Source organism: Mercenaria mercenaria, chromosome 1 (assembly GCF_021730395.1).
Source record: "Mercenaria mercenaria strain notata chromosome 1, MADL_Memer_1, whole genome shotgun sequence".
Classification (NCBI taxonomy): Eukaryota; Metazoa; Mollusca; class Bivalvia; order Venerida; family Veneridae; genus Mercenaria; species Mercenaria mercenaria.
Window position 1 is genome coordinate 84432932 of NC_069361.1, and position 21047 is coordinate 84453978.

A 21047-nucleotide genomic window follows, 5' to 3' on the forward strand; every position below is an offset into this window, starting at 1 on the left:
TTACTAACATTTATTAACTCAAAACGAACAACAGGATTTTTTTAGTTGAGTGCCGAGATTTAAAAAAAAATAACCAGGAAAACTTTGGAGAAAAAATCTAGGAATTTCATGATGTTTTAAAAGTAAGTTTATAGTTAACATATGTATTCTTCAAAAGATCTAGTAAAATCAAAATGTAACTTCTTCTTTAGGTACATACCAGTTTTTGGGACGTTTACAAGACTTTCGTTTCTATCCAGTGACATTATCTAACCGGGAGATTGCACTGGACTATTCAGGGGAATTCCCTTCTTTACGAATACAGTCACACTGCAGGTGTCCTGCCAAGTACCCAAGAGTTAAACCCCTTCAGGTAGGAATTTGCATTTTCAATTAAATATGAAAGGTTTTAGAAAATTATAGAATATTAAATGATATTCAGGTATTGATGCCGATGTTTCTTATACTGATGTTATTGATGATAAATACAGTCAAAATGCAGACGTACTAGTGCCAAATACCAGGGAGTAGAACCACTCCAGGTAGGAGTTTGCATTTTCTATTGAACCTTACCCTGCTTAATTTCTAGGGCTGTCATTGATTGGGTCTTAGGCGTATCAACGATACCGATATATCAGAAGACAAATATCGACGACACATCGACCGGTATATTGATTATTAAGTTAGATTAACGACCTATTTGTTCATATGCATACAATATACCTTCCTGTAAATGCTATTTTAAGTTTTATTGCCTACTTTCCATATTTCTGTTTGATTGTGTTGTATTTGTATTTATGAAATAAAAGAAATACATAAAAATTAAAACATCTTTCATTTTTATTTTGCCTTGTCTCCTTTTTTGCATTTATCCAAATTTACAACTTTTTGAACTTTAGTTGTTTTTTAGGGTCTGAGCGTTTATTTGGGTAGTTTTTTTCTCTCTGTAAAATATCGATTTTTGAAAATGGGAATCGATAATCGATCGACAAAAAAATATCGTTGATACATCGATATCGTTTCTATCGATGACAGCCCTATTAATTTCTATAATGAACTTGTCCATCTTCCAGTTTGGACAGTACCATTAACTGTTAAAAGGGCTGCTTACCAAAACGATACTGGCTGAACAGCGAAAAGTGCAGATCATGACCAGACTGCACGGATGTGCAAGCTGATCATGATCTACACTGGTCGCAAAGGCAGAACCAATCGTGTCCAGCATGGTAAGGGTTAAGTGTACTTGGTTTGGTTCTGAAGAGATACTGTAACATCTTTAATTTTCATGAGGGACCAGCTGTTTTCAAGGTTGTCTTAATTCACAAAATTGAATTTTAACGAACAAACCAAAAAACCATAGATTATATCCTGAAATCTGAAAACTAAGAATGAATCATCCAATTCCTATGAAATAACAGAAAATGAGGTTTGTACCAGTAACTGTAATCAGTTTCATGTATTTTACTCTCAAGTACAAAGACTTTCACAATGACATATCTGTATGCATACCTAATTACATTCCTTGTACATGACTATGTTCCTGTAATTGCATTTAACGGGTTTCAAGAAATGTACACCATTATGGAACCAACGTGTCATTACTCTTGTCCATCCCCAGTCACATTCTGCCAGACCACAAACATGGTCTTGTTCATTCATCATTCTATGGACATACTATAAAGGTGGTCATCATGCAGGTAGTTGGGGTGTTTTTAATATTTTTATTTATTTCCTTGAGGAACTAGAATTTAATGGTTTTGTTTTATAATTTTTTATGCATTGTCCCAAAAGTGTAAGTCTTTTATAACATGTGGTTCACTAACACAAGGCCATAACTAAAGAAAGGCTGTCTACATGATAAACCCTGCAAATGCAGAGACTGTATCACAATCAAATGATACATGAAATAACAAAATGCTCTACAATATTATATCCAGCTTGCATTTTTTTTGCCACACAGATGCATTAAACAAAGCCACAAATGGATATCTATTGTTATGTGCAACAGACACTGAGATACACTGGTGTTTTGCAGTTATCCATTTCTATAGTAAATCAATTTGCTGGCTGTTAGTTGTAGTTGAATTTGGCCATTCCAAACAGTTCTGTCACATACTGGCTCATTCCTTTGCATTTCCATCCATTTAGGTTCATTACTGCATCCAGAACGGAGAGCCAGACAACACCAAAGATCACGTGCTACGTCTCAGCAACAAGTCGCATCCACTGGAGTATGTTAATGATGGAGACGCTAACAGTATCTGGATCTCCAGCTTCCTAAGTGATATCAATCTTGTGATGGATCTTGGTGATGAATTTCAGGTAAAAATGAGTCCCATCAACTTGAGTGTTGTTTGCTTAAAAAATATTACATCCCAAAGAGTGATTTGCCATTGTATGAAATCTTTTTTAGCTCACCTGTCACAAAGTGACAAGGTGAGCTTTTGTGATCGCGCAGTGTCCCTCCGTCCGTCCGTGCGTAAACTTTTCCTTGTGACATCTCTAGAGGTCACATTTTTTGTGGTATCTTTATGAAAGTTAGTCAGAATGTTCATCTTGATGATATCTAGGTCAAGTTTGAAACTGGGTCACGTGCCATCAAAAACTAGGTCAGTAGGTCTAAAAATAGAAAAACCTTGTGACCTCTCTAGAGGCCATATATTTCACAAGATCTTCATGAAAATTGGTCAGAACGTTCACCTTGATGATATCTAGGTCAAGTTTGAAACTGGGTTACGTGCCATCAAAAACTAGGTCAGTAGGTCAAATAATAGAAAAACCTTGTGACCTCTCTAAAGGCCATATTTTTCATGGGATCTGTATGAAAGTTGGTCTGAATGTTCATCTTGATGATACCTAGGTCAAGTTTGAAACTGGGTCACGTGCCATCAAAAACTAGGTCAGTAGGTCTAAAAATAGAAAAACCTTGTGACCTCTCTAGAGGCCATATATTTCATGAGATCTTCATGAAAATTGGTCAGAATGTTCACCATGATGATATCTAGGTCAAATTTGAAAGTGGGTCACGTGCCTTCAAAAACTAGGTCAGTAGGTCAAATAATAGAAAAACCTTGGGACCTCTCTAGAGGCTATATTTTTCATGGGATCTGTATGAAAGTTGGTCTGAATGTTCATCTTTATGATATCTAGGTCAAGTTCGAAAGTGGGTCACGTGCCATCAAAAGTAGGTCAGTAGGTCAAATAATAGAAAAACCTTGAGACCTCTCTAAAGGCCATATTTTTAACGGGATCTGTATGAAAGTTGGTCTGAATGTTCATCTTGATGAAATCTAGGTCAAGTTCGAAACAGGGTCATGTGCGGTCAAAAACTAGGTCAGTAGGTCTAAAAATAGAAAAACCTTGTGACATCTCTAGAGGTCATATTTGTGAATGGATCTTCATGAAAATTGGTCAGAATGTTCATCTTGATGATATCTAGGTCAAGTTCGAAAGTGGGTCACGTGCCTTCAAAAAGTAGGTCAGTAGATCAAATAATGAAAAAATGTTGTGACCTCTCTATAGGCCATATTTTTCATGGCATCTGTATGAAAGTTGGTCTGAATGTTTATCAACTGGGTCATGTGGGAAGAGGTGAGTGATTCAGGACCATCATGGTCCTCTTGTTTGATGTTCAGATGTGCCCTCGTGTTACAGCAGCACACATGTGAAAGACAAACAATGATTTTATTCAAGATGAAGTCACTGCTTGCGATAAACTGTTTCAATTCTTACTGGATATTAAGGATTGTTATGGACATCTTTAGTGACATCTGACAGATATTTGCTTGTTTTGTGTGGTTTTCTTTTCTAGGGTGCTGCTACGCTGTTTGATGCTATGACATAATAACTGTGACATAAAATTAATGATTTTTTTGCACAGTAACAATATCAGCCTTCTTTGTTTTAAGGAAAATAATTTGGGCGGTGTTAGAATTGTTACCCTTTATATGAAAGAAAAGATTGTAAGTGAAAAACATCACTTTTGAGAAGAAAAAAGGCTGATTATATTTTAGAAATTTCTAACTGAAAGTGTTCCTAGCCATATTTCAACCTCAGAACCCTGTGTCATATATTCATTGAATTGCAGTATTTCAAGCAATTGTATTATGCTGTTTTATAACTATTATAAATGGAAGGTCCAATAAACCAATACTGCATAAATTTTGTATCCAATGACACAAAATATGCAGTTTTATAAGGTCCTAAATGCCAGATACAACGTTTTCTTAAGTAAATGTTTCTCAAATGGACCAAAAACAGTAGATATGATCTTTAAATATTAATGAAATGTCATTTTTGGTTCAATAAATGGTGTCAGTTATACATGACTTAAGGTTCAGGTTGTCGCCCTTTAAATGCAATTTCCAAAAATGTATAGTTCATAAGAGATTGTAAGTGTAACTTACTATAGAGTTGTTATAACAGTAGCTTGATCTGGGATACTGTATTCAGCTTGAGTGGACTTTGCCAAGTCAGATCTCAATTCAGTTTATCTTCAGAAATAACGATGCTTGAGTTTGGTCCCTACAAAGAAGATGTTTTGGTCAAAACCATCTGTGAAATCAGACCCTACAAAGAAAATGTAGTGGTCAAAACCATCTGTGAAATCAGTCCCTGCAAAGAAACTGTAGTGGTCAAAACCATCTGTGAATTCAGTCCCTCTGTGAAACCAGTCCCTACAAAGAAACTGTAGTGGTCAAAACCATCTGTGAATTCAGTTCCTACAAAGAAGCTGTTTTGGTCAAAACCATCTGTGAATTCAGTCCTTACAAAGAAGCTGTTTTGGTCAAAACCATCTGTGAATTCAGTCCCTGCAAAGAAACTGTTTTGGTCAAAACCATCTGTGAACTCAGTACCTACAAAGAAGCTGTAATGGTCAAACCCATCTGTGAAATCAGTCCCTACAAAGAAAATGTAGTGGTCAAAACCATCTGTGAAATCAGTCCCTGCAAAGAAACTGTAGTGGTCAAAACCATCTGTGAAATCAGTCCTCGCAAAGAAACTGTAGTGGTCAAAACCATCTGTGAATTCAGTCCCTACAAAGAAACTGTAGTGGTCATAACCATCTGTGAATTCAGTTCCTACAAAGAAGCTGTTTTGGTCAAAACCATCTCTGTATTCCATCCCTACAAAGAAGCTGTTTTGGTCAAAACCATCTGTGTATTCCATCCCTACAAAGAAGCTGTTTTGGTCTAAACCATCTGTGAACTCAGTACCTACAAAGAAACTGTTTTGGTCAAAACCATCTGTGTATTCAGTCCCTACAAAGAAACTGTTTTGATCAAAACCATCTGTGAATTCAGTTCCTACAAAGAAACTGTTTTGGTCAAAACCATCTGTGAATTCAGTTCCTACAAAGAAACTGTAGTGGTCAAAAACATCTGTGAAATCAGTCCCTACAAAGAAAATGTAGTGGTCAAAACCATCTGTGAAATCAGTCCCTACAAAGAAACTGTAGTGGTCAAAACCATCTGTGAATTCAGTTCCTACAAAGAAGCTGTTTTGGTCAAAACCATCTGTGTATTCTGTCCCTACAAAGAAGCTGTTTTGGTCAAAACCATCTGTGAATTCAGTCCCTACAAAGAAAATGTAGTGGTCATAACCATCTGTGAAATCAGTCCCCCCAAAGAAACTGTAGTGGTCAAAACTATCTGTGAATTCAGTCCCTCTGTGAAATCAGTCCCTACAAAGAAACTGTAGTGGTCAAAACCATCTGTGAATTCAGTTCCTACTAAGAAACTGTAGTGGTCAAAACCATCTGTGAATTCAGTTCCTTTGTGAAATCAGTCCCTACAAAGAAACTGTAGTGGTCAAAACCATCTGTGAATTCAGTTTCTACAAAGAAGCTGTTTTGGTCAAAACCATCTGTGTATTCAGTCCCTACAAAGAAGCTGTTTTGGTCAAAACCATCTGTGAATTCAGTCCCTACAAAGAAGCTGTTTTGGTCAAAACCATCTGTGAACTCAGTACCTACAAAGAAGCTGTTTTGATCAAAACCATCTGTGAATTCAGTCCCTACAAAGAAAATGTAGTGGTCAAAACCATCTGTGAAGTCAGTCCCTGCAAAGAAACTGTAGTGGTCAAAACTGTGAATTCAGTCCCTCTGTGAAATCAGTCCCTACAAAGAAACTGTAGTGGTCAAAACCATCTGTGAATTCAGTTTCTACAAAGAAGCTGTTTTGGTCAAAACCATCTGTGTATTCAGTCCCTACAAAGAAGCTGTTTTGGTCAAAACCATCTGTGAATTCAGTCCCTACAAAGAAGCTGTTTTGGTCAAAACCATCTGTGAACTCAGTACCTACAAAGAAGCTGTTTTGATCAAAACCATCTGTGAATTCAGTCCCTACAAAGAAAATGTAGTGGTCAAAACCATCTGTGAAATCAGTCCCTGCAAAGAAACTGTAGTGGTCAAAACTGTGAATTCAGTCCCTCTGTGAAATCAGTCCCTACAAAGAAACTGTAGTGGTCAAAACCATCTGTGAATTCAGTTCCTACTAAGAAACTGTATTGGTCAAAACCATCTGTGAATTCAGTTCCTACAAAGAAACTGTAGCGGTCAAAACCATCTGTGAATTCAGTTCCTACAAAGAAACTGTAGTGGTCAAAACCATCTGTGAATTCAGTCCCTACAAAAAAACGTTAATGGTCAAAACCATCTGTGAACTCAGTCCCTACAAAATAAGCCCTTATAGTCAAAACCATTTGTGAATTCAGTCCCTGCAAAAAAGCTTTTTTGGTCAAAACCATCTGTGAATTCAATCCCTACAAAAAAGCTGTTTATAAGTCAAAACCATGATATGTTATGCTCGCAATATCATATGATTTTACAGTAGTAACACCATCCTTTATGCTATTAATGGATGTGTATGTTCATCTTTTAACCTTTACCCTGCTAAATTTTTAATTAAAGATGGACTGGTCCATCATTCAATTTGGGTAGTACCATTTATTATGCAAAGGGGTGTTCACTTATAACTTACTGATTGAATGGCGAACAGTGCAGACCAAGGAGGTCAGCCTGCATGGATGTGCAGACTGATCTTTGTCTGCACTGGTCGCAATGACAGAATCACTTGCAACGAGCAGGTTAAAGAATAAGTTCATTTCCAGAAGAAATTTTTTTCCAGGTTTTCTATGTTGTCCTACTGTTCTACAGTCCAATACCTTTGGCAGTAGAGATAAAACGTAAGACAAATAGTAGCAGTGAACAATGGGAGACCTGGCAACAGTTTGCCAGTGATTGTCAGAGCTATTTTAATGCAGTAGACAATGGACCACTGCCAACCCCTACTTCCACCAACTGTCTGAAGATCAACAAAGAGTAAGTTGTCAGTTATTCTTCATTTTCCACTAGAACTTTCAGAAAGAGGTAATAAAAAGAACAGAAGCAGTGGTCTAATGTTTAGAATGTTGGTTACTCGACTTAGAAGTCATTGGTTTGAGCCCTACTGGGGTCATGACCATGCCTTCTCGTATGACACCAGTACTGTAGACTGGCTCGGAGTACACAAATGATCTTTAGCACAAGTTCAACTGTATTCTCTTGAATGAGCGTGTGCACACTGATTGGAATGCTAAAGAAAATTAAAGTTATTGCTACAGTATAATCTCTACTAATAACAAATTCAAGGAGAATAGACCTCTCTATGAAGACTTATTTTTTCATTTTCCAGAATTCTTAGTAAATGGCCTCTCCAGAGCAGGTTACACTGTAGTTGTAAAAATCACTGCTCTGTTGTTATATTTGGTCTTTCAGTGAACCAGAGTATTCGAAAGGGAACATAACATTCAATATATTGAATCCTGAACCAGTTCCTCGACCTGGGTACAACGATTTTTACAACACCCCAGAGCTGTTTGGTTTTGTGAAGGCCAGCCAAGTACATGTACGTTTACGCGATCACTCCTTCATCACCAATGAGAGACACAAATACTATGGACTGTATGAATACAGTGTAATTGCTAGGTTAGTGCTTGTTTTGCTTACCATATATCAGACATCAGACTATGCTAACAAACATTCTGTTTCAGGTAATATATTTCATCACCTTAGCACAGTAAGCAGAAAAGTGCATTGAAATAAAAAAGCACTTGTCTACTCTAAATTTAAAACAGTTACAGATTCTACATTTAACAAAGCCAAATGCCCGGAAATATAAATGATGTTACTTTGAAATATGTGTTCAACAGTAAATTTTTGCAAATGAGTCACAAAGTGTTCAAGCCAAAGTTCAAAGCAAGGGAAAGATTGAAAGTCAGTAAATCAAAACATTTACACAAAAAATTATATATCTATGTATAAAATTTATGTTGAACTACAAACTTTGAGATAAATTTACACATGTAAATTCTTACTTTACAACTTCAGATGTGAATGTCATGGTCATGCAGCCACATGTGACCATACTGATCTACCATACCAGTGTTATTGTTTATCTGAGAGCCACACTCAGGGTAGGCAGGTAGGTATCAAGTTTATCTTCCCTTTTTATACACATGTATTATGTCATGATGCCGTCTGTCCGTCCATCTGTCTGTCTGATATCAGTTTCGTGTCCACTCTGTAATTCTTGAACCCATTAAAGAATTTCAAAGAAACTTGACACAAATGTTTACCAAATCGAGATGACATGTAGAGCTTATGTTTCGGATGGCTTGCTTCAAGGTCAAGGTCACACTTAGGGGTCAAATGTCATATGACTTTGTTTGTGGCTGCTCTGTAACTCTTGAACTGCTTGAAGAATTATAAAGAAACTTGGCACAAATGTTCACTGCTTTGAGATGACATACATAGTGCATTTTTCGGATGACTCGCTTTAGGGTCAAGGTCACACTTAGGGGTCAAAGGTCATACCTTCACCCCTGGAAGGATTTTGAAGAAACTTTACGTAAATGTTCACCACATCGAGACGATATGCAGAGTGCATGTTTTAGTTGGCTGGCTTCAAGGTCAAAGTCACACTTATGGGTCAAAGGTCATACCTTTCGTTGTATATTGTTCTGCATTATGGTGCTCTTGTTGTAACATGTGACCACAACAGTCTGCCTTAACACTGTAACTACTGACCTAAGAGCCACATTCAGGGCAGGTAGGTAGCAAGTTTGTCTCCCCGGTTTGCAACATGTGACCATACTGGTCTGCCATAACATTGAAACTGCTGACCTGAGAGCTGCACTCAAGGTAATCAGCACTGTTATCTCCCTTTGTAAGATATAATCATACTGATCTGTCATACCAGTGTAATTGTTTACCTGAGAGCAACACTCAAGGTAATCAGGTAGGTACTGGTAGCAAAATTTTATTCTTTTTAGCTCATCTGATTTTTTGAAAAAAAATGATGAGTTATTGTCATCACTTGAGCGGTTGTCGGCGTCGGCGTCGGTGTCGGCATCGGCGTCTGCGTCGGCGTTGCCTGGTTAAGTTTTATGTTTAGGTCAGCTTTTCTCCTAAACTATCAAAGCTATTGCTTTGAAACTTGGAATACTTGTTCACCATCATAAGCTGACCCTGTATAGCAAGAAACATAACCCCATCTTGCTTTTTGCAAGATTTATGGCCCCTTTTGTACTTAGAAAATATCAGATTTCTTGGTTAAGTTTTATGTTTAGGTCAACTTTTCTCCTAAACTATCAAAGCTATTGCTTTGAAACTTGGAATACTTGTTCACCATCATAAGCAGACCCTGTACATCAAGAAACATAACTCCATCTTGCTCTTTGCAAGATTTATTGCCCCTTTTGGACTTAGAAAATCAGTTTTCTTGGTTAAGTTTTATGTTTAGGTCAGCTTTTATCCTAAACTATCAAAGCTATTGCTTTAAAACTTGCAACACTTGTTCACCATCATAAGTTGACCCTGTATAGCAAGAAACATAACTCCGTCCTGCTTTTTGCAAGATTTATGGCCCCTTTTGGACTTAGAAAATATCAGATTTCTTGGTTAAGTTTTATGTTTAGGTCAACTTTTTCTCTTAAACTATCAAAGCTATTGCTTTGAAACTTGCAACACTTGTTCACCATCATAAGCTGACCCTGTACAGCAAGCAACATAACTCCATCCTGCTTTTTGCAATAATTATTGCCCCTTTTGGACTTAGAAAATCATTTTCTTGGTTGAGTATTATGTTTAAGTCAACTTTTCTCATAAACTATCAAAGCTATTGCTTTAAAACTTGCAACAGTTTTTCACCATCATAAGTGGACACTGTACATCAAGAAACATAACTCTATCCTGCTTTTTGCAAGAATGATGGCCCTTTTTAGACTTAGAAAATCATGGGTAGGACAATATTTTTATTACACAAAAAAAATCAGATGAGCGTCAGCACCCGCAAGGCGGTGCTCTTGTTTAAACATGACTTCCTGGTCCTTGATATGAATGTAGCCAAAATAGTATCCTGTTTTAAAGGGAAATACATGTTACATTAATACTTTAGAACTTCTTTTTTCTTGAAAAATATTTTTGTACTAATTTAAAGCTAAAAGATGTGGTTAAAGTATAAAACTTGACCAATTATTCTTTGCTTCAATTCTTAGTATTTTTTATATAAAAAACAAGATCTGTTTTAGTGTGGAGAATGTCAACCATTGTACAATGATAAGCCATTCCGTCCTGGAGACCAAGTGGATGCTTTTGATTGTAAACCATGTGAGTGCTACAATCATGCTGTTGAATGTGTTTACAATGAAACGTTAGACCCCTTCCCTGATGACCACTACTCCGGAGGCGGAGGCGTGTGTATAAACTGTCAGCATAACACCGAGGGACACCACTGTGAGACGTGTATAACGGGGTTCTATAGGCCTTTGGGACAAAGCATGTATGCTGAGGATGTGTGTAGTCAGTGCAAGTGTTTTCCACTAGGGGTACTTGATCTACAGATGGATTGTGAAAAGGTGAGAAATGAAATCCTTCCAGATTTATGTCTGATTTCTCATTAGTCAATTGCCTAACCTTCAAAATATATTTGAGATTTTTGTTCATGCATGTAAAATTCTACAGAAGGGTTTTTGCAATGCATTTTGATGGAACATTAAAGTTCTTGTTGCTTTCCTAATTATAGACTACTGGAATCAAAGGAAAACTGCAACTTTAGGTAATTAAACCCGTATCATAATGAAACATTTTATATATGTTTAGGAGGGTGGTCAATGCACTTGTAAAGAGAATGTTGAAGGTCGTCAGTGCGATGTTTGTAAGGCAGGATTCTACAACCTTACCGCTGACAACACAGCAGGATGTCAAGAATGTGGATGTAGCCCAGGTGGTACCCTGCACGGAGATATCACGTGCTCATCAGATACTGGACAGTGTAACTGTAAATCTAATGTTAGAGGTAAGCATCTGTAACACTTAGTTGTAACATAACACTAAGTTGTAATCTAACATTAGGTTGTAACATAGCATTATGTGGTAACATAACACTAAGCTGTTATTTAGCACTATGTTGTAAGCTGCCCACTTAGCTCAATAGGGAGAGTGCAGATCTACGGATCACAGAGTCATGAGTTTGATCCCTGGGCAAGCGTATGTTCTCTGTTGCGATTTGATAAAAGACATTGTGTCTGAAATCAATCGTCCTCCACCTCTGGTTCATGTGGGGAAGTTGGCAGTTACTTGCAGAGAACAGGCTTGTACTGTTATAGAATCCAGGAACACTGGTTAGGTTAATGTTTACCCCCAAATGGGAATATTTCCTGAACAAATCCTGGAATTCTTTAAATTCACTGACTTCTGTTACTTACAGTACTATTACAAATGATTTTTAACCAGTTACAAACATCTTCTTTCTAGGTTTGAAATGCGATTCCTGTCAGTATGGATTTTTCCGTCTGAGAACTGACAGTCCTAATGGATGTGAACCATGTAATTGCAATCCTTTTGGATCAACCAATCAATACTGTGACCCAGTTACTGGACAGTGCACGTGCAAGTTAAACATAACATCCAGACAATGTTCAGTTTGTGAAGATGGTTTTTGGGCATTTGAAAATGGCTGTATGCCTTGCGGCTGTGATCCTATTGGCACGGAGCCATCGGGAACCTGTGACAAGCTGACTGGTCAGTGCACGTGCAAAGCTAATGTTCAGGGACTCAAATGTGATGAGTGCAAGGATGAGACTTTTGGGTTTGGACTTTCGTCAGAAGTTGGTTGTGTGCTTTGTACATGTAATCCTGCAGGAACTCTAAATGGATCAATGCTTTGTGACAAGGTATCTATTGAATAATTGATTGTCCACCTGAATACTTTACTGTTGTGACAATTCACCTTCCAGCATCTATTCATCTTTCATTTGTCTTCCACATTCTGAAATACTTTTGAAGAAGTTAACTTTTAGCCTGCCTGCTGTAATTGATTCTGTCTTTGCGACCAGTGCAGAACAAGATCACTTTGCACATCCATGCAGTCTGATCATGGTCTGCACTGTGCGCTTTTCTGTCAGTAAATTTTCAGTAAATACCCCTTCGAATAATAAATGGTACTGCCCAAATTGAATGATTGACCAGCCCATTTTAGAAATATAGCTGGATAATGGTCAATTAAACTTTGCATAGATGTTCCATTTAAGGTTCTCTTCAAGAACCATCTAAATGGTTCTACATGGCTGCAAAAACAAAACAAAATTACCAGAAAAGTGTGAGTGACTTTATTTCATGGACAAGTTATGTTAGTAAAATAAATCATTGTTAACATGTAATGCTGCAGTTCTTAGCACTAATAATTCTTTAAAATGAAGTGTTAAATATGTTGAAGAAGTATTCATAGATGTAAATATTTTTTCACCAACTCATCCAGATATTCATATGCTTGTTTTTGTCTAACAGGAAACCGGTGACTGTGTGTGTAAGTTAAATGTGCAGGGAGCCAGCTGTAATCAGTGTAAGGGTAATACTTGGGGGCTCAGTCTTGATTATGATACTGGTTGTATACCATGCGATTGTGACCCTACAGGGACCCAATTAGGGGATATAAACACCATGGCGGACTTGGCTTGCAATCAGAACACAGGGGCCTGCACTTGTCTAGCTAACAGGATCGGGAGACAGTGTGATGATTGTTTGTCTGGTAAGTGTTAACTTAAGAATTGAATTTATTTTTTGGAGTTGATGCAAAATGAACGACAGAATATTATCGGCAAATCTATAAATTGCACTTTAGTTAATTTTTAATAATATGCTGTAGTTCATTTTGCATGAACAGAATAAAGAATAAATTCATTTCTTATGCTTACACTAAATTTCTTTTCCATTTGCTAACTTTATATTTTTAAATCACTTATGTTGTTGTATCTAACATTAGAATTTGCTTCCTGGTCATCCTGTTCACCAGATCAGGGGTGATGGTGTAAGCGGTAAACGCCAAGAAGAAGAAGAAAATACTGTTCACCAGACAGAATAAATGTGTTATCAACTTAGGAATATTCTCCCTGACTTCATGCAGGCATTGTAAAAACAGTGGCATGTTACCAATTAAAGATCATTTGCTTTGTAGTTTCAGTTAGAAAGTGTTAATTCTGTGTTTGGACATGTCTGAAGATTCTTACCACTTTTAGCAGTAACAAATCAAAGAGCGTAGCATTTTTATGCTGAAAAATCTCAACTCCCTTTGGTGGGATTCAAACCTGGGTCGCTTGGGTGCTAGTTCAAACATAAGGCTATGCGTAAGTGACCTCAACAAGTTGCCAACAGACAAGGACTTACAGTTATCAACCAAGAATTTTTTATGTCAAAATCTACACTTTATTCTAGCCAGTTTCACATGATACTTGTATCAATATAAAGAAATCAAAATATTTAACAGGATGTACATTCAACTATTAACCATTTACTAAAATACTGAAAAACACAGACTTATTAAAGAAAGTTATTTTCTTTCCCAATAGCTGTCACCGAAAAACATTTAAGTTATGATACATTTCTGCATTTCTTTAGGTTACTTTGTAAGTAATGAGCCTGGAGGTGGGTGTTTGAACTGTGTGTGCCACCCAAAAGGTACCTTACCACTGACTGAGTGTGACTCACAGACTGGACAATGTGAGTGCCGAGGTGGCGACTCTGGTGTCACTGGAATCTCGTGTGATGAGTGCTTAGAGCATTATTATGGCTTTGATGGAAGAACAGGCAGGTAAGCAGTACAAAATACGGGAACTTGTTGTTTAAAAAGTTTCAGATTTAGATGGTAAACATTTTGTAAGGCAGCTTGCAACAGCAGGAAAATGTTGTGGACTAAGAACTTCTAGCTTGTGGGCTATTTAGTATACAGCGGTGTCCAGTTTTCTTTACGTCATCATAGGCATCTTTATTTGAAAATAGATTTACAGAGTTATCTTGACTTAGACCTACCTTCCAGGCCTGCTTGAAAAACTAATTACTGTTAAATTATTAATATTCATGGGGGATTAGTTTTATGGATTTCATCAATCAACAAAATTAAATCCCAGTGCACAAATAAAATATTTATTTATTTTGTCTTCCAAGTTTGAAATCTACAAATTCAAGTCCCGACAAAATAAATGTTGCGGCAAGGTCCACAAAATTTCATTTTCAAAAATTTGTATTGGTAATATATTTTTGTCATCTGGAAATCACAATATGAAGTTACAGGAAGTGTGATTTCTTCTTGTTTTTCAGATAAATTCATTTGTGTCATGTTGCCATTTTTTGACCCTCAGAATGTTAGGTTCACCCTTGATCGTCCAACTATTTGGACATCCATCCTTCCATCTGTCCAACTGCCAGTATTTTTGATGTGCATATAGTTATTTGACCTAGTGTCATCAAACATTATATGATTGTTGTTCAGCTATCACGTTAAGCATCTTGGATTTTGTTTGAGATTTTACTTAATAACACTAGAGTTATGGCCCTTGACGGTCAAAAATATGCATGAAGGGCCTTATAATTAGTGACACATAGTATCTCAAAAATAATTTGAGTCATGAAAACATTTTAGGATATTTATTCAGCATGTGAAGTTGTGCACCTGTTGCCCTTCTTATCACTCAGCCAGACCAAAGTTATGGCCCTTTACATAGAACTATACCTCAAGGGCCAGATAGTTTGCATTACATGTATCGCAAAATTAAATTGACATGAAAATGCTTTACCGATACCTTGCGTTTCACCCCATTTTTATACATCCGTTTGAAAAATGGGACGTATTATGGGAATGCTCCTGGGGGGCAGGCGGGTGGGTGGGCGGCGTCCACAGACTTTGTCCAGAGCATTTCTTCTTCAGGCATGGAGGGATTTTGATGAAACTTGGCACAGTTGTTCACCATCATGGGAAGGAGTGTCATGCGCAAGAAGCAGGTCCCTAGATCTAAGGTCAAGGTCACACTTAGAGGTCAAAGGTCAGATTCAAGAATGACTTTGTCTGGAGCATATCTTCTTCATGCATGGAGGGATTTTGATGTAACTTGGCACAATTGTTTACCATCATGAGACGGAGTGTCGTGCGCAAGAACCAGGTCCCTAGGTCTAAGGTCAAGGTCACACTTAGAGGTCAAAGGATACAAGAAGGAAAACTTTGTCCGGAGCATTTCTTCATGCATGGAGGGATTTTGATATAACTTGGCACAAATGTTCACCATCACGAGACTGAGTGTCATGTGCAAGAAGCAGGTCCCTAGGTCTAAGGTCAAGGTCACACTTGGAGGCCAAAGGTCAGATACAAGAATGACTTTTTCCGAAGCATTTCTTCTTCATGCATGGAGGGATTTTGATGTAACTTGGCACAATTGTACACCATCATGAGATGAAGTGTCATGCGCAGGTCCCTTCTTTAGAATTACTTCCCTTTGTTGTTACTATAAATAGCTTATATTGTAACTTTTTCATTACTAGTCATAGAGAAAAATCAAGACCACTTTTCTGTAGTACAACATGCATGTTACATCCAATTTTGAGGTGTATTTTGACCTATCACTACCTGGTAAGGATTTTTGTGTGGAGTTACAATTTTCTGTTTTTTTTTTGTTTTTTTTTTAGATTTACTTTCCTTAGTTGTTACTATAAATAACTTATATTGTAACTTTTTAGCTCACATGTCACTTTGTGACAAGGTGAGCTTTTGTGATCGCGCAGCATCCGTCGTCCGTCCGTGCATCAGTGCGTAAACTTTTGCTTGTGACCACTTGAGAGGTCACATTTTTCATGGGATCTTTATGAAAGTTGGTCAGAATGTTCATCTTGATGATATCTAGGTCAAGTTCGAAACTGGGTCACGTGCAGTCCAAAACTAGGTCAGTAGGTCTAAATATAGAAAAACCTTGTGACCTCTCTAGAGGCCATACTTTTCAATGGATCTTCATGAAAGTTGGTCAGAATGTTCACCTTGATGATATCTAGGTCAAGTTTAAAACTGGGTCATGTGCCATCAAAAACTAGGTCAGTAGGTCAAATAATAAAAAAACCTTGTGACCTCTTTAGAGGCCATATTTTTCATGGGATTTTTATGAATATTGGTGTGAATGTTCATCTTGATGATCTCTAAGTCAAGTTCGAAACTGGGTGAACTGCGGTCAAAAACTAGGTCAGTAGGTCTAAAAATAGAAAAACCTTGTGACCTCTCTAGAAGCCATTCGAAACTGGGTCAACTGTGGTCGAAAAACTAGGTCAGTAGGTCTAAAAATAGAAAAACCTTGTGACCTCTCTAGAGATCAAACTTTTGAATGGAACTTCATGAAAATTTGTCAGAATGTTCACTTTGATGATATCTAGGTCAAGTTCGAAACTGGGTCATGTGCCATCAATAACTAGGTCAGTAGATCAAATAATAAAAGAACCTTGTGACCTCTCTAGAGGCCATATTTTTCATGGGATCTGTATGAAAGTTGGTCTGAATGTTTATCTTGATGATATATAGGTCAAGTTTGAAACTGGGTCAACTGCGGTTAGAAACTAGGTCAGTAGGTCTTAAAATAGAAAAACCTTGTGACCTCTCTAGAAGCCATACCCTTAAATGGATCTTCATGAAAATTGGTCAGAATATTCACCTTGATGATATCTAGGTCAAGTTTGAAACTGGGTCACGTTCCTTAAAAAACTAGGTCAGTAGGTCAAATAATAAAAAACCTTGTGACCTCTCTAGAGGCCATACTTTTCATGGGATCTGTATGAAAATTGGTCTGAATGTTCATCTTGATAATATCAAGGTCAAGTTTGAATCTGGGTTAACTGCGATCAAAAACTAGGTCAGTAGGTCTAAAAATAGAAAAACCTTGTGACCTCTCTAGAGGCCATACTTTTGAATGGATTTTCATGAAAATTGGTCAGAATGTTCACCTTGATGATATCTAGGCCTAGTTCGAAACTGGGTCACATGTCATCAATAACTAGGTCAGTAGGTCAAATAATAAAAAACCTTGTGACCTCTCTAGAGGCCATATTTTTCAATGGATCTTCATGAAAATTGGTCAGAATTTGTATCTTGATGATATCTAGGTCAAGTTCAAAACTGGGCCACATGAGCTCAAAAACTAGGTCACTGTGTCAAATAATAGAAAAAAACGTCATGCTCAGTTCAAAACTGGGTCATGTGGGGACAGGTGAGCGATTCAGCACCATCATGGTCCTCTTGTTTATAATTGACCGTAGAGAAAAACCAAGACCACTTTTCTGTGGAACAACATAGATGTTACTTTCAAATTTTAGGTGTATTTTAAGGTATCTCTACCTTGTAAGGAGTTTTTATGTGGATTTAAAAAAACAAAAGAATTACAATAATTACTAAACAACCACAATATTAAAATTCCACTTGCAAATACAGGTGCTAGTATAAAGAAATTTGCTGTGACGGGCGTATTTTGTGACATTCTGGCACTCTTGTTTCTTTTAAATCACAAACACACTTTCTGTTCTTTTTTTTAAGTCACATGTCACAAAGTGACAGTGTGAGCTTTTGTGAATGCGCAGCGTCCGTCCGTGCGTCCGTCCATGCGTCTGTGCGTAAACTTTTGCTTGTGACTTCTCTAGAGGTCACATCATTTTTCATGGGATCTTTATGAAAGTTGGTCAGAATGTTCATCTTGATGATACCTAGGTCAAGTTCGAAACTGGGTCACGTGCGGTCAAAAACTAGGTCAGTAGGTCTAAAAATAGTAAAACCTTGTGACCTCTCTAGAGGCCATATTTTTCAAAAGATCTTCATGAAAATTGGTCTGAATGTTTACCTTGATGATATCTAGGTCAAGTTCGAAACTGGGTCACATGCCGTCAAAAACTAGGTCAGATAATAGAAATACCTTGTGAACTCTCTAGAGGCCATATTTTTCATGGGATCTGTATGAAAGTTGGTCTGAATGTTCATCTTGATGATATCTAGGTCAGATTTGAAACTAAGTCAGTTGCGGTCAACAACTAGGTCATTATGTCTAAAAATAGAAAAACCTTGTGACCTCTCTAGAGGTCATACTTTTGAATGGATCTTCATGAAAATTGGTCAGAATGTTCACCTTGATGATATCTAGGTCAGGTTTGAAACTGGGTCACGTGCCATCAATAACTAGGTCAGTAGGTCAAATAATAAAAAGAACCTTGTGACCTCTGTAGAGACCATATTTTTCATGGGATCTGTATGAAGGTTGGTCTGAATGTTCATTTTGATGATATCTAGGCCAAGTTCGAAACTGGGTCATGTGTGGTTAAAAACTAGGTCAGTAGGTCTAAAAATAGAAAAACCTTGTGACCTCTAGAGGCCATATTTTTCACAAGATCTTCATGACAATTGGTCTGAATGTTCAGCTTGATGATGTCTAGGTCAAGTTTGAAACTGGGTCATGTGCCTTCAAAAACTAGGTCAGTAGGTCAAATAATAGAAAAACCTTGTGACCTCTCTAGAGGCCATATTTTTCATGGGATCTGTATGAAAGTTGGTCTGAATGTTCATCTTGATGATATCTAGGTCAGGTTTGAAACTGGGTCAGCTGCGGTCAAAAACTAGGTCATTAGGTCTAAAAATAGAAAAACCTTGTGACCTGTCTAGAGGCCATACTTTTGAATAGATCTTCATGAAAATTAATCAGAATGTTCACCTTGATGATATCTAGGTCACGTTTGAAACTGGGTCACGTGCCATCAATAACTAGGTCAGTAGGTCAAATAATGAAAAAACCTTGTGACCTCTGGAGGCCATATTTTTCAAGGGATCTTTATGAAGGTTGGTTTGAATGTTCATCTTTATGATATCTAGGTCAGGTTCAAAATTGGGTCACATGAGCTCAAAAACTAGGTCGCTATGTCAAATAATAGAAAAAAAGCGACGTCATACTCAGTTCAAAACTGGGTCATGTTAGGACAGGTGAGCGATTCAGGACCATCATGGTCCTCTTGTTTGTCAGTTCATCTGGGGTTTTATTAGGATTCACTGCTTCCACCCTCCCCAACTGCTAGTAGTGTAAAGAAAACACATGACCTATTTTGTATAATTGAACATGTTTATCGGCTTTACTTTATAGTTGCCAAGGATGTGACTGCTCCCCTGCAGGAAGTGTGAACCAAACATGTGACCCATTTGGTGGCCAGTGTTTTTGTAAAGAGTTCACATTCAAAAGAAGATGTGACAAGTGTGTCTCTGGGTCAAGTTTTCTTGATGAGAATAACCCATTTGGTTGCAGTAAAGGTAATATGTGTAATTCATTTATAAATATAAAACATGCGACCCATGTGGTGGCCTGTGTTACTGTAATCAGTTCACAGGCAGAAGATGTGACAAATACATTCCTAGATGAAGTGTTCATTAGAAGAACCCATTTGGCTGCTGTAACTAAATTTCATATCACATTTGTGGTACGTGATATTTTGCAAGATGTAGATTCTTTTTCAGTGAATGAAATCTGGACCAAGTTTATATCAAAAGTGCAATTTCAAAGTTAATGCCTGATAAGAAGGTTAAATGCAAAAAAAAAACATTCCATAAATAACCAATGGAATCAAGAAACTTTTACACATAAGGGATAAACTATTAAAAAAAAAAAAGAAAGGAAAATAATTAAAACCTGTCAACAAAAATGATTTTAAAACACTAAAAGAACACATGAAAACAATATTTAAAAAATGCACACTTTCATTACCTAGGAAACATGGTTGATATTGCCAGCAATGAAAGTCTTGACCATAGTGCTATATATAAGAAACTATCATTTCTAGAAGCCGGGCTTAACCCTTCTTGAACATTACACTTCTGCTGTTTTATCCAATAGAAAAAAGCTGTAAAACTGCTGTCAATTATTGGAGGGGCTTTATCATATCTTTTCACAATATTGACAAGACTTTTTCAACCTTGAAAATTTGTTGAGATGGGTTTTGTTTTGTAACACTAAAAAATTTGGCAGCAGTTTGGCTAATATGAATGGTATCAGAGAGTGTCATAATGGTTTACTCACATCATACATAGTCTGATGAGTAATGGACGTTATGTATTTATCACACTTTATGTTTATTTCAGCACCAGACCAGCAACCTCCACCTTCATATGAACTTATAAACTCTACAGCAGTGCGACTGATTTGGAAGGGACCAGACTATCCAAATGGTTTAATCACACAATATATGCTGTTTAGAAATGGAACATTGGTATATACATTGAAGGGTGATGGTAAGCTTTCAACTTCTATCTTGTTAATTAGATAATATTATAATATTTTGAAAGTAAATGATATATCCCATAAAAAATTCTTCATTGCAGGTCCATGTAGCTAAGTAGTAAAGAGGTCACATTTTTAGTCTGCATGTTTTTCTTCGTAAAAGTTCGATAGAAGACTGTAGCAGTCAGTAATTCTCCATCTATAATTTATATGGGGAAGTTGTTAGTTATTTGAAGTGTAATAGGAGCAGAAGAATGTGCAGTCCGATACAGGACTCGAACCTCTGACCTGCTTGGAAGTCAGATGCTCTACCAACTGAGCTAATTGTACAATCAATATTGTAGATAAATTATATACATTATATACACACTGCTACAGTGCTTCCACCTTTTTTTTCAAAGACAAACTCAGATTCTTTTGACTAACCCAGCCGTTGCTTCAGCCTAGCTCTAGGATTCAAGGGCTAGTCACCACACTCACGG

The 21047-nt window shown here is 37.1% G+C and overlaps 1 protein-coding gene and 1 long non-coding RNA gene across 2 annotated transcripts; both read left to right on the top strand.

Annotated features, from left to right (window-relative positions):
• Window positions 1-7110: 7110 nt before the first annotated feature.
• Window positions 7111-8441, top strand: LOC128546045 (uncharacterized). The gene is made up of 3 exons (XR_008372756.1): window positions 7111-7300; window positions 7736-7945; window positions 8348-8441. It is a non-coding gene; the product is annotated as an uncharacterized LOC128546045 (long non-coding RNA).
• Window positions 8442-10353: 1912 nt separating this feature from the next.
• Window positions 10354-20398, top strand: LOC128546097 (usherin-like). The gene is made up of 7 exons (XM_053521965.1): window positions 10354-10371; window positions 10549-10875; window positions 11120-11315; window positions 11774-12192; window positions 12806-13046; window positions 13913-14105; window positions 19438-20398. Exons 1-7 carry the CDS (start codon window positions 10354-10356, stop codon window positions 19853-19855), a joined length of 1812 nt encoding a protein of 603 aa, XP_053377940.1. The 3' UTR covers window positions 19856-20398.
• Window positions 20399-21047: the final 649 nt, after the last annotated feature.

Bases quoted from the DNA above. Each gene is read 5' to 3' on its own strand.
- LOC128546097 (XM_053521965.1), top strand. The intron at 10,876-11,119 runs GTGAGAAATGAA...ATATATGTTTAG, and splicing joins TACAGATGGATTGTGAAAAG to GAGGGTGGTCAATGCACTTG. The intron at 14,106-19,437 runs GTAAGCAGTACA...TTTACTTTATAG, and splicing joins TTTGATGGAAGAACAGGCAG to TTGCCAAGGATGTGACTGCT.